This window comes from Piliocolobus tephrosceles, chromosome 6, assembly GCF_002776525.5.
Source record: "Piliocolobus tephrosceles isolate RC106 chromosome 6, ASM277652v3, whole genome shotgun sequence".
Classification (NCBI taxonomy): Eukaryota; Metazoa; Chordata; class Mammalia; order Primates; family Cercopithecidae; genus Piliocolobus; species Piliocolobus tephrosceles.
In genome coordinates this window covers 98599136-98612010 of record NC_045439.1, presented here as the reverse complement: position 1 = coordinate 98612010, position 12875 = coordinate 98599136, and the positions used below count along the sequence as shown (strand labels likewise).

Here is a 12875-nt window from a genome sequence, read left to right as displayed (position 1 = left end):
CAAAGGAGCCTAAGAAAGAATATCCAGAGAGTAGAAGGAAACCCAGGAGAGAGTGTAGTCAAGGAAGCCAGGGAAGAAAGAATGTTTCAAGGAAGAAAGAGTGGTTAATGGGGTAAAATGCTACCCAGTAACTGAATAATGGGTGACAGACAAGAGTCGATTGGATTTGCAAACATAAAAATCACAGGTGACCTTGACAGTGTAGTTTCAGTAGAGTGGTGGGACAGATGACAAACTGGGATGGAGAACCAAAGGGAGGTGAGGAAGAAGGGCCTGCAGGTGTAGACGATTCTTTTAAACCATTTACCATAAAGAGGTGTAGATACATGAGTTGGTAGTTGGAGGGGGACATGGAGTCAAGGAGGTTTTTTTTGTTTCCTTTTTGTAGATGGGCTTTCCTAGAAGATGTTTGTATGTTGATGGAAAAATATAGCAGACCGAGAGTTGAGGGTAGGGAAGAGGAAGAGAAAAAAAATGAGTGTGTTCCTGAGAAGGTGGGAAAGGTTGAGGCTGGGTAGAAAGTCCACATGGGAAACTGATAGCTAAATGGTTAAGGTCTGACATTGATCCCTTTGGAGGTTCATTCATTTATTCGCCTTGTGGTCACTACTTGCAAAACACTGGAACCATAGCCTCCTGGCCTTGGCCTTAGAAAACTCATGCTTTGGTGAAGTCATGTAGGGACAGGAAAGGTGGAAAAGATGTATCCGGTTGCCAAGGGCATTTCTGCTTCCTCTTTGTCTGGTGTGGGGGGCCCTCCTACTTCCCCACTGCTGACCCTGACAGTGGGCATCAAGCAGAGACTTGGGCCTGGGAGGGAGCTCTGGATATGGGGCCCTTGAGAGCTCTGAGATCGCCTTCCTCTTGCTGCTTTGCCCTGCAGTTATGCCCCCAGCATGTCTGTCCCTGGGTGGGATGTTCAGTGGTGTGCTCAGGGCCACAACCCTCCCCAGAGATCAAGTTCAGGGTGCCTGTAGGGTCAGACCAGGGCTCTGGGCTGCTCAGGGGGCCAGGGTGAGGGCCGTGCAGGTGCTGAGTGTGGAGATCCTCTGGCAGTGAGGTGGGACAGCTGGGTGGCTATGTAGTACTGTCCTGGATGGCTTTCCAGGTATATACTTACTCAGGGGTAGCTGCCCCAGTTTGAGATTCTGGGGGTGAGTAAATGGTGAGGAAGACAGATATGATCTCTGTTCTCATGCATTATGGTTCTAATATAGAGACACTGATGGCAAACACATAATCAAATAATCTAATAAGACAATTACAGATGGTTATTAAGGGCTGTGAAGGACATAAACAGGAGTTTGTGCCACAGAGCAACTGGAGGGGAAACGCGGGGGCTGCTAACATGGTAGGGTCAGGACAGGCTTCTCTGAGAAGGTGATTTCTGAGTGGAGATTTGAGGGATTGAAAGAAGCCAAGGATGAGTGTTTCATGTAGGAGGTCAGGTTGGGAATAAGCTTGGCATATTTAAAGACCAGAGACAGGACACAGTGACTGGAGTCCACAAAACAAGGAGAGTGTGTTCAGAGAAGGAGCCCTGGAGGCGTCTGGTGGCCAGCTTGAGCGGGATCTTATGGGTGGCTTCCCAGTGATGTCTGGACATAGTTGGATTTTATTGTCATAGCCAAAGGAAGTCATTGGAGGGTTTTAGGCAGGAGACAGTGGTTGCAATAATGTAGATTGTTGGAGAAGAGGGAAAGCAGGGAGGCCAGGTAGGACAGGATGCTTGTTCTCCAGGTTAGAATAGGTGATGGTTACCTGGAGCATTGATGTGTAGGCAAGCTGGGGTTACCATACTGTGCCAGCCCGAGCAGCAGCAGTAAAAATAGAAGCCGATAGGCTGGGGAGAGGTAGGGTAGGAGGCCACAGGCTGGGGTTCAACCACAATAGCCTGGACTCCCCAGTGAACTGGCTGGCTCCCAGAAGAAATCTCACTCCTGGGAGTTAGCCCTTTTCTTAGTGGAGTAGCAGTGAAGATGTGCCCTTGATCTTTTCCTGTTAGGAGACACAGCATCTTTGCACCTGCAGAACACAGGTGTGTGCACAAACATTCTTCGTTCTTGGCACAATGCTTTAGAATTGATCAGGAAGCCAGCACAGATGCTGTCATCTTCCATCTGTTCACTGCATGATCTGAATGTTCCTTTCTGTGGTCCCGGGGGTGGTCCCAGATGCGAGGCTGGTTCACCGTGGTCCTTGGCACACAGCTGCTCGTAGGCTTGTGTGCTAAGGTGCTGGCATGCTGGGGTCACTGGCACAAGCTGCTCCAAGCCCTGACTGCTTGGGGCTCTAGGGTCTGGCTCCCCAGGCATCTAGCACACTGTCCCCCACAACAGCTGTCAAGGGAGGGAGAGCCGGGTGACTTGTCTAGCATGATCTGATGCAGCTCCTCCCCAGCCCCCTTGATGCCTTAGCATCATGGGGCTGTTGCTCCAGACGGTTTGTTTATAATGCTAAACATATCAGATAATTGAAAGCTAATGCTGCTGTCTGGATCACTAGACATAATATGCCTGGATAACAAATCAATTTCCTCATTGCCCTACAAGGCTTCGGAGTCAAAAGCGCAGCACATTGTGCATGTGTGTGCACACACGCACTCAGGCATGTGTGTGCTCCAATGCCGACTTGTTAGGAAATGGAATTCCAGACTAGCTTCTGCAGGCACTAGCTGGAGAGAAGGGACACCTGTATGCAATCTTGTTGTTTTTGAAGCTTTTGAATTTTGTGTTGGAGGAGTAGAGTACTCACATATAAAAAACATCCGGAGGCCTAGGCAGGTTGATTGCTTGAGGCCAGGATTTCGCAACCAGCCTGGCCAACATAGTGTAACCCTGTCTCTACTAAAAATACAAAAATCAGCCAGGCATGGTGGCACATGCCTATAGTCCCAGCTACTCGGGAGGCTGAGGCATGAGAATTGCTTGAACCTGGGAGGCAGAGTTTGCAGTGAGTTGAGATCACTGCACTCCAGCCTGGGTCACAGAGTGAGACTCTGTGTCAAGACATACACACACACACACACACACATCCCGGGGAAACATCAGCTTCAGCTACCTCTTGCCAGTATTCTGACATAAAGTTAGTGGTGTACACTTAGGTACCACTATGTAAATATGAACTGTGACTGCACCTCCAGGAAAGCTTCACTTAAATGGCAACTTCAGTTATCCAAAAGGAGGAACAAAACAAAGTCATATGAAAACAAGGGCAAATATCTACCTATCTGTATGCATGTGCATGTATGTGTGTGTGAATGTTTTCATATTCCCTTAGATCCTATTTATGCTTATATGCTTACTTAACATGCATTTCTAACAATACAAATTGAATCAGCTATTTATTCCACTAGTGCCATGCATCCACACTGAATTGAGGACTTAGGCATTACGTTCGCTAACCCTCACCGCAACTAGTTTTGCTATGGAAAAACTGACAGCTGGAGAAGCTCTAGTAACTGGCCTGAGGGCATCTGGCTTCCCGTGCTAGCCTGTCATCTCCATGTCAGCCTAACTCCAGGTGCCAGCTTTTACCTATTGGACTCCAAGAGGCTGCAGAGGAGACTGGGCACAGCACATTTGGAGGGAGGAGGGGCCCTGGGGACAGCTTAAAAGGTGATGGCCTGCAGCCTAATATCAAAGAAAAAGCCAGAAAATAGATAAAATGGATGTGATAACCATTGGAATAGGAAATCATATCAGGGTAAGGCCATTTGTAGTAGGGCTACAAATTCTGCATCCTTCAGGAACTTCTGAGGGTTTTGCTGTGTTATAGCCTGGCAGACTCATTAGGCTGGTCGTATTGATGTAAGGTCATCAAGAAAATGTAAATCATGATTTGTCTACTCTGCTTAAAAAGGCAAGGACGTGTGTAATGCATTTTAGGTGGAAAAAAGAAATACCCAGCAAGGAAGTTGAAAATGCAAAGGGTTTTGCATTTAAATTTAGTTGTCTGGAAAGTTTGGTTATGAAGAAGAGCTCGTTAATAGCAGTGAGAAGTCACAGTGAAGATAACAGCAATCTGACAGCAAGAGAGGAAAAGCTTAGAAAAATGAGGCAATACTAGGCCTGCTACCTGTAGAGCAAGGAAGGATGTTCCTAAGTTCCACCAACCAAGCTCCTGTCTCGCCAACTGCCCAGGGGAGTTCTGCCAGGTAAAGGGTGCCTTGTCCCTGTTGTGTACTTCCTCAATCTTCTTAGTCCTCTGGGGTTAGATGGTAGTCTTTGTATCTTTGCAAATCTTGTATTCTACAGGTCTTTGTATTCTACAGTTTTCTGCATAGAAAAAGAGTAAACATGAAACATTAAATATTGAAGGTAGAAATAACTCTTAAACGTATCCACATGACATATTTTTAATTAAAATATGGACCACACATTCTGTACCATCCAATTTTGGGATGCTTGGAGATTGCCAATTCATTTTCATACTGGCCCAAGCAAAACAGAAGGAAGAAGAGAAAACTGTGGTACAATCTGGTTGGGAATGGTGGCTCACGCCTGTAATCCCAACACTTTGGGAGGCCGAGGCAGGCGGATCACCTGAGGTAAGGAGTTTGAGACCAGCTTGGCCAACATGGTGAAACCCTACCTCTGGTAAAAATACAAAATTAGCTGGGTGTGGTGGCACGTGCCTGTAATCCCAGCTACTCGGGAGGCTAAGGCAGGAGAATTGCTTGAACCTAGGAGGCAGAGGTTGCAGTGAGCCAAGATTGCACCACTGCACTCCCGCCTGGGCGGCAAGAGTGAAACTATCTCAAAAACAAAACAAAACAAAACAAAACAAAACAAAACAAAACAGGAATTGCAATCTGATTTATTCTAGCACAAAGGATGTTTGCACTCCCGATGGATGTATCAATTAATATTTAATTTATGCCATGTTCCATTATAAAAATGGCTATGAGGCAGCTATCTGTGGTCCTGGGCCTCTGGGACCTGGTGTTGCTGTTGTGAGTCGCTGAGAGTGGCTGTGTTTCCGACTGATTTTCTAGGATTGCCGAAGAAGCTCTGCATGGCCATTCCCTGACTCCATTTCCCCTTCTAAGCCCACCTGGCAGCATCATGAGATCTTGATCCCAGAGGTCTACCTTGACCTTACTGAGGTTTTTGAGTTCCTGACCTAAGCCTGACTCTGGCTCTGGAGGTCAATGTCATCATGTATTATGCCCCACTGTCTCCGTCTCTCTGGAAAAGTGGTGCCCACTAGCTCTTGGCACAGTAGTGGCTCTGTGCAATGGAAAGGCAGTGGTGACAGGGTAGGAGCAGGGCATTGAGCTGATTTTCTGAATGGAGCATTTCACATTTCTATGGAATGAAGAGGCATGAGAAATCCAGGAGAGGAACTTTCAGTGGAGAGAAAAGGCTCTTGGCCAGTGGGTTCCAGCCAGAGATGGTAAGAAGAGACCACTATTGCTTCTGGAATGTGTAGCCTGGCTTGGGTCATGGTCCAGCAGGCCAACACACCCGTCATTTCCTCTCAAGAAATGCCTGTGACTTGAGAGGGTCCTGGGAGCTGTGGCTTGCCCGTTTTGTTCTCTCACCTGGACTCAGTGACCTAGAGGCAGACTTTTTTGCATTGGCCTGAGGCCTGGTAGTGTTTGCTGCAAAGCAGTCATTTTCAAAATTGATGTTGTTTTAAGCCATGAGACTCTTGCTTTAATAGCCCTCTTAGGCAGAAGCTTTATATAATAAAGCAGGATCTCTCTTTTTTTTTTTTGAGGCGGAGTCTCGCTCTGTCGCCCGGACTGGAGTGCAGTGGCCGGATCTCAGCTCACTGCAAGCTCTGCCTCCTGGGTTTATGCCATTCTCCTGCCTCAGCCTCCGGAGTAGCTGGGACTACAGGCACCCGCCACCTCGCCCGGCTAGTTTTTGTATTTTTAGTAGAGACGGGGTTTCACCGTGTTAGCCAGGATGGTCTCGATCTCCTGACCTCGTGATCCGCCCGTCTCGGCCTCCCAAAGTGCTGGGATTACAGGCTTGAGCCACCACGCCCGGCAGGATTTCTCAATCCTGGTGCTGTGGACATTTGGGGTTGATGATTCTTAGTGGTGGGGGCTGTCCTGTGCATTGTAGGATGTTTAGCAGCATCTCTATTCTCTACCCACTGTAAGCCATTGTTACTCTCTTTCCCCAGCTGTGACAACCAAAAATGTGTCCAGATATTGTCAAATGTCTGCCGGGGGGCAAAATTGCCTCCTTTTGAGAACCCATGTATTACGAGACTAAAATGGAGGTAATTTATTTAAAGTAGGAGTGGGCACCTGATGTGCCACCTTTTGCCCTCTTTCTCCTCCCTCCATTCTCTGTTTCTGATTGGACCGGGACATCCGGATTGAGAGCAGAGCTGCAGGTTCCTGTGGGGGCTACTGCCATGCACTCTGTAGAATTGCACAGTCCCTTGGGCATTGCTCTAAATTATTTTCCTCCACAGTGGGAGTGGGTTTGTAAGATGTCCGGGCAGGGATGAGCTGGTCCAGCCTGTGGTCCTGGAACAGGGAAACCAATCACCACCCCCACAAGGTTTAGGTGCCTGGCTTTCCTCTAGAAGTGAATAGGTATTGATTTTTTTTTTTTTTTTTTTTTTTTGAGACAGAGTCTCACTGTGTCATCCAGGCTGGAGTGCAGTGGTGTGATCTCAGCTCACTGCAGCCTCTGCCTCCCATGTTCAAGCGAGTCTCCTGCCTCAGTCTCCTGAGTAGCTGGGATTACAGGCGCCCACCACCACACCTAGCTAATTTTTGTATTTTTAGTAGAGACAGGGTTCCCCCATGTTGGCTGGGCTGATCTCGAACTCCTGACCACAAATGATCCACCCGCCTCAGCCTTCCAAAGTGCTGGGATTACAGACAGTATTGATTGATTTTCAAACAACAAAATAAATGCTCAATGAAAACAACCTGGACAGCCCAGAAAATCACAAAAAAGGGGAAGCCACGTGTAATTGTGCTGGGTTGAGGTACTCACTTACCATTAACAAAAGCAAACCAAACCTGCTCTTTTACTATATATACATATATATAGTATATATATAAAATATTATATTATATTTTTTAGAGCCTGCCCTTTTCACTAAAAGTGGTGGTCTCCCTAGTAGCACACACACACCAACCAGCAGAGTCACAACGCTGACCCTCCTGGTTGGGTACCAAGTGGTGAGTCATAGGAGAACTTGGCAGGTGCTCAGCTGATGCCATCCAGAAATGTCAGGGCCTCATCTTCATCCTCCTGCTCTTCCTCGGAACCTGCTCTGACGCAGTGTCTATGCACTCCTTGAACCTGCTGGAACCTGCTGTATAAACTCCTGCTGGAACAGTTTTCCTGGAGGCCATGAATGACAGGTTTCCTACCCCTCTACATTCCGCCACATGGGGTTTTTATCAATGATTGCGGAGAAATGACAACTTCCAGCAGAAGCCTGATGCCATTTTTAGCTTGAAAACTGAGAACAAGACTGCTCAGTTTCTGTAAGGCACAGGAGGAAAATAATCAGCACAACCAGCTCTTCCTGAGGACTTATGTGTGTCCCACAATGCAAAGGAGTTTCCTTTTTTATCATAGTCTTTTGCTCTTCACATCATTCTTAGGAGGCAGTTATTTTATTATCCCCATTTAGTAGATAAGAAAACTGAGGCACAGACAGAAGAAGTAACCTGGACAGGGCACATAGATAGGGACACTGATGGGACCAGGATACGCATTTTGACCATGAGCTTCTAGGGCAGGAGTCGACAACTGTTTTCTCTAAAGGGACAGAAAGTAAATATTTCAGGTTTTGCAGGCCATATGGCCTCTGTAGCAACTATTCAGCTCTGTTATTTGTAGCTTGAAGATAGCTATAGATGACAGTAAATGAATGAATATGAACATGGAAATTTGAATTTCGTGTAGTTTTCATGTGTTACAAAATATAATTCTTCTTTTGATTTTTAAAAATGTAAATGCCATTTTTAACTCTGGGGCTGCAGGAAAGCAGGCAGCAGGCTGGTAGCTTGATGACTACTGCCTTAGAGCCCTGACTCCTACTCACACTGTTGTACTGTGGCTATAAAAATGCCATTTCCTGATTTAGGAAAACTCAGACCTACCTAGCGGAGGAGATGGGGACCATCATTCTACTTACTGGAGGACTCTTTGCATCAAGGAGTTCATTCATTTCTCTGCCATATCTCAGTGTGTGCATAAGTCAGGGAAGGGTCAATTTGTGGGCATAAGGACGTGAGGGCTGAGAAGGGTAAGGCTTGAGAACATGGTAATGATTGACAACTCAACTGTAACAACACATTTATGGAATTCTAATGTGGGCTGACAAAAATGATTTCATTGATTTAAACAATTGGAACAAAGTTGCTTGTTGGGAGCAGATCCTTATGGGAAGCTGGGCTTCTGTGAATGAGAAATATTCTGTACAATCATGGTGATCTACTTGGTAATTTACAAAGCCCAGGGAATATACTGGGGGACCTGGTGACACAGATAGTTCTACTCCTCTGGTGCTCTTTTCATCTGAAATGTTGCCAGGTTCCCTGCCATGGTGGGACCAGACCACCCAAACTGCTCTGGGGCTGTAAGGCTTCCAGGGAGAACTTTGGCATTGGAATCCAGTACCAACCTGGCCACCTGGTCCATGTCCCCAGCAGATGCCAGTGTCTCTGGCTGCTCAGCAGGGACTTTGAGAGAATGTGGTACAAAACAGGTTCTCAGCATACCTTGTCACCGTGTGGCTCTGAAATGCTTCCAGAGACCCTGGCAGCCATAGTCCTGCTGCCTTGCTGGCTCTCACTCGACTTGGTGGCAGATGGCAGAGCTACGGGTGTGGTGGTGCGGGGGAGGAGACGTCTGGGGAAGGTGGCTGTCACTTTTCTGGACAGAGTGTGCCTGGGTTAGTTCTGTCCCAGGATGAGCTGTCACCTCTCTGCACTCTTCACTAAGACAGTACTTAGACTTCATGGCCACTGATCAGAGTAAAATCCTGGGAGGATGGGGTGGGCAGTGGAAGGCCTTTTCCTGAGATTCTTTGGTGCCTCGTGGGATCACAGGTGTGTGCGAATGGGCATCTTTCATACACCTTTACAGCTGCAAAGGGCTTTGATAATCAATAGCATAATGGTTCTCAACCTGGGGACCCCAAAAGCATTAATGAGGGGTGTTTATTTCTGGAATTTGGTCAATATAAAAATAATAAACCCAGAAATCAGATCCATACCCATGACAAACCTCATGCTGACAGCATACTGAGTTTCTTTGCTTTGGGCTGGAATGTATGCACTGGATCAGTTAGCACGGGTTTGTGTCTGTTGATAAAAAGCTCTGGTTAACAGTGATTTATATCTCTGATTAATAAATCCAAGAAGATTAATTAACTAGCACTTAATAGATGTAGTGTGCTGGCTAGACATAAACTCCTTAAACATGGGATCTCTTGGGGCAAAGTTCTAAAAGGAGATCTTCATGATGAAAAGGGGAGAAACTGCTGATCCAGTGCAACTCTCCTCTTACAAATGAAGACATTCAAGACCCAGAGAGGTGGAAGCGCTGGCTCAGAGTCACTGGGTCCTGAAGTCTCAGATGAAGCTAGAGTTTGTGTCCTCGACTGCCAGGTTCCCATTCTTTTCATGACACCCTAGTGACTCCAGGATACTTAGGTGGCCCCCACTCTCTGGAGTCAACTCCACCCAATCAAGCCATTGGTTTTCTTAAACTCCAGGAGGGATTGGGCTCTGAGTCACCCAAAGACAGCTTCCAGGGTCTAGACCCTGGTGATGCTGGAAGTAGGTGTGTGTCCCTCCTTGGCTATGCCCGCTGGCCAGCCAGCCACCCCCTCCTTTTTTTAAGCCATATCATTTGTATTGTCTTTATGGGCAATAACTAAGGAAAAAAAAAAAAATACGGCCAGCCCTTAGGAAATTCTGAATAGGAAAAAGAAAGAAAGGGAACAGAGGAAAACTGAGTTAGGAAGGCAAGCAGGGAGATTGAACTTCACGTCTTTAAATAGTATCTTTTTGGAGCTGATGGGGATTCAATGCAATCCATGGGCCAGGAACTTGGAACCAATGAATCCAGTTAATTCTCGCAACAACTCCATCAGGCAGACAGTATGCACCTCACCATACAGAGGAAGAAACTGAGGCTCAGATTTATTTGGTGACTTGAGAAAAGGCCTGGCTGTCAATTAGCTCATCAGGGATCCAAACCCAGGTCTCTGTGGCTCCAAAGCCAGCCCCATTTCTCTTGCATCTGGTGACCCTTACCTTTCCTCCTCCCCTACAGACACATAGAGAACTGGCGCAGTCTTCACACGCTCAATGCCGTGGACATGGAGCTGTACACTGGACTCCAAAATCTGTGAGTGCACCCGGCCACAGAGAGGTCTTTGCCTGTGGAAGGGGCGGGTGTCACCTGGTCTGCCTTCTGGGGTGGAGTGAGGGGCACAGCAAGGCTGCCATTGGTGCTTCCCCTGCTGGGTCTTCTTTTGGTAGAGTTGGCAACATACACTTAGGGGACACCAGAGGCTTCAAAGGCCATCTCTTCACACCCCTTTGTTTCACCTTAGTCTAGAGAGGCAAGGGGGTTGCGTGAATTCCCATCTTGAAGGTAGGGTTTCAAGGCAGGCCCGGAACTCAGGCGTGCTGGGTGAGTGTCCTTTCCCTAGCCTTATGCTTGACTGATGAGCCCCATGGAGTATGAGATTTCCCAGCTACCTCCTCCCTTGGATGTCAGCGCTAGTGACTGTGGGGACCTGGAGCGGGGAGAGGGACAAGAAACAAAGAGGGCTGCAGCCCTGCCATCACTGGACCAGCAGAAGCCCTGGTCCTTACCCACTGGCCAGGATGGGTGGAGGGCAGCTGCCAGTACGACCCCTGACCTCCCAGCCTCACACAGGGCCCTGGGGCAAGTGAACCCAGATGCCTCCACTGAGCACCCCAGCGGGCCACCTGTAATGACTGGCAATGAAGAGGTGCAGATGACCCACAGGGCGGCTGCAGGGCCAGCCTTAGCCTCACCCCCTGCCAGCCTCAGCCCGGAGCAGACATCCCTCTGCCACTTGAGCTCTGCTGATCCTCTTTTTCTCTCTGTCTAGGACCATCAGAAACTCAGGACTTCGGAGCATTCAGCCCAGAGCCTTTGCCAAGAACCCCCACTTGCGTTACATGTGAGTAGAGCTGGGCTGCAGGGATGGGGGGGCACATGGCAGGGACTCTCGGGGCAGTGAAACTGGAGACCTGAGGTCTAGACCTGGCTTTGCCTCTAGGAGCTCTTGGGCGAGGTTTTGAACTTTCTTGGGCTTCCAATTTTGCCTCTTAAAAGTATTATTTTGAGTTTGATGATCTCTGAGGTTCCTGTCAGAAGGAAAAATCTAGGACCAGGGGCTGAAAGGGAAAGTCAGTCTCCTGACACCCAAGTTTGTTCACTTTCATGATGAAACTTGCAACTTTATGGGAATGTAAATGATAGGGAATTCTACTCATATGTAATGTGAATACTACACTTCTGAGACCATACATAGGCCCATAAGAGTGTATATGTGTGTTAGGACTTGGGGGTTGCAAGAAGAAAGAAGGCATGGCCAATAGCCAGTGTTATGTCTAAATAGATTCTGGGTTCAGTGGGGAAAAGCTCAGAGAAGTGGAAACACCTGTATAAGGTCACACAGCTTTGTTTGGGACAAGCTAGAGGTCAGGTGGTTATGGGTGGGGGTTCCTGTCTGTCTGTGCCTCCATCACCCTGTCTCTCCCCTTTCCCTAGTGGGGATAGAATCACAAGAGTTGATGCTTCCTCTCTAAGCCCAGTTCTGGGCAGATAGACTTTGGGATTTAATTGAGGACTGCCATTTCCTGGGGAGAAAGTGGGCATGAAAGGAAGCCTGGGGTGAGTGATTAGGGGAAGTGCCAACCTGCAGCACCTGTAGAGGGGTACTTGTTGTCTGGGTCAATTCCAAGGATAGTGGCCATCTCGGACATCCACTGGGCGTATTCCCAAAAAGTAGAGGCTCTGCAGGAACCAGGTGGGGAGGGGTCTATTGCCTTTGGGGAGAAAGTGAAGAAGTGGTGTGCCTTGGGCTAGTCTTTCCTGCGGCCACTTAAAAATTTCACCGACTGAGCACTTTGCTCCAGAGGTTCCAGGTGTTTATTTTATTTTATTGCATTTGGAAGGGCAGCTGGGCCGGAGAGAAATTGCATGCACACGAGCAGAACATCCAGGGGAGCTGTGGGAAGTGGAGGGTAGGGGAGGTGGGGAAAGGGAAGAGATCACAGTGAATCCTAGTAGAGGAGTTATTTTTTCTTTTCTGGGGGGTCCTGACCTTACCCCCAGGCTCTGTGTGTTTTCCCAAGCACATAGTGAGTGCTTGATAAATATTTGTTTATCAGTATGGCCACCTCTGCTTTCTGCGGAGCTTTCTTTTCTCTCTCTGGAAATAGCAGGCTCTATGGCCACTGCTCAGGGCCAGATGTATCAGCTCCAGGGGACTGAGACCTCCCTTTCAACTGTTTAATTTAGCTGTTGCCCCTTGCCCCAGGGTAGCCTCTGTGGTGAGAGTCTCCTGATGTGTGTTCTTTGCAACTGGAGGCATAGCGGGGACCAGAGGAGGGTCTTGGACCAGATGTTCCAGGTGTTTATTTTATTGGGGGTTTGAATTTCACTGTAAAACATCCCAAGGGAAAAAGCTTTTGACATCTGAGAAGTCTCCGTTTTCATAGTAATTAATACAAGGGTCACAAAGCCAAATGCCCATGGTGGACCAGGTGGAGTCACGTGTCCCCTCCAAAGAGGCAAGCAGTCATTCGTTCCAGCTGACTGCTGCCACATGGAGGTGGGGCCTCGTGTGGTCAGACTTGTTTCCAGAAGACTTGGAGATTCCATGAAACAACTCAA

At 47.9% G+C, this 12875-nt stretch overlaps 1 protein-coding gene across 11 annotated transcripts in view; it reads left to right on the top strand.

Annotated features, from left to right (window-relative positions):
- NTRK3 (neurotrophic receptor tyrosine kinase 3) overlaps positions 1-12875 on the top strand; it is a 390942-nt gene that overhangs the window by 61363 nt on the left and 316704 nt on the right. For all 11 annotated transcript variants that reach the window (XM_026448340.1, XM_026448342.1, XM_026448338.1 and 8 more), the window contains 2 exons: positions 10272-10346; positions 11083-11154. In XM_026448340.1, coding sequence (XP_026304125.1) covers positions 10272-10346; positions 11083-11154 — 147 coding nt within the window. The remainder of the gene's footprint in view (positions 1-10271; positions 10347-11082; positions 11155-12875) is intronic.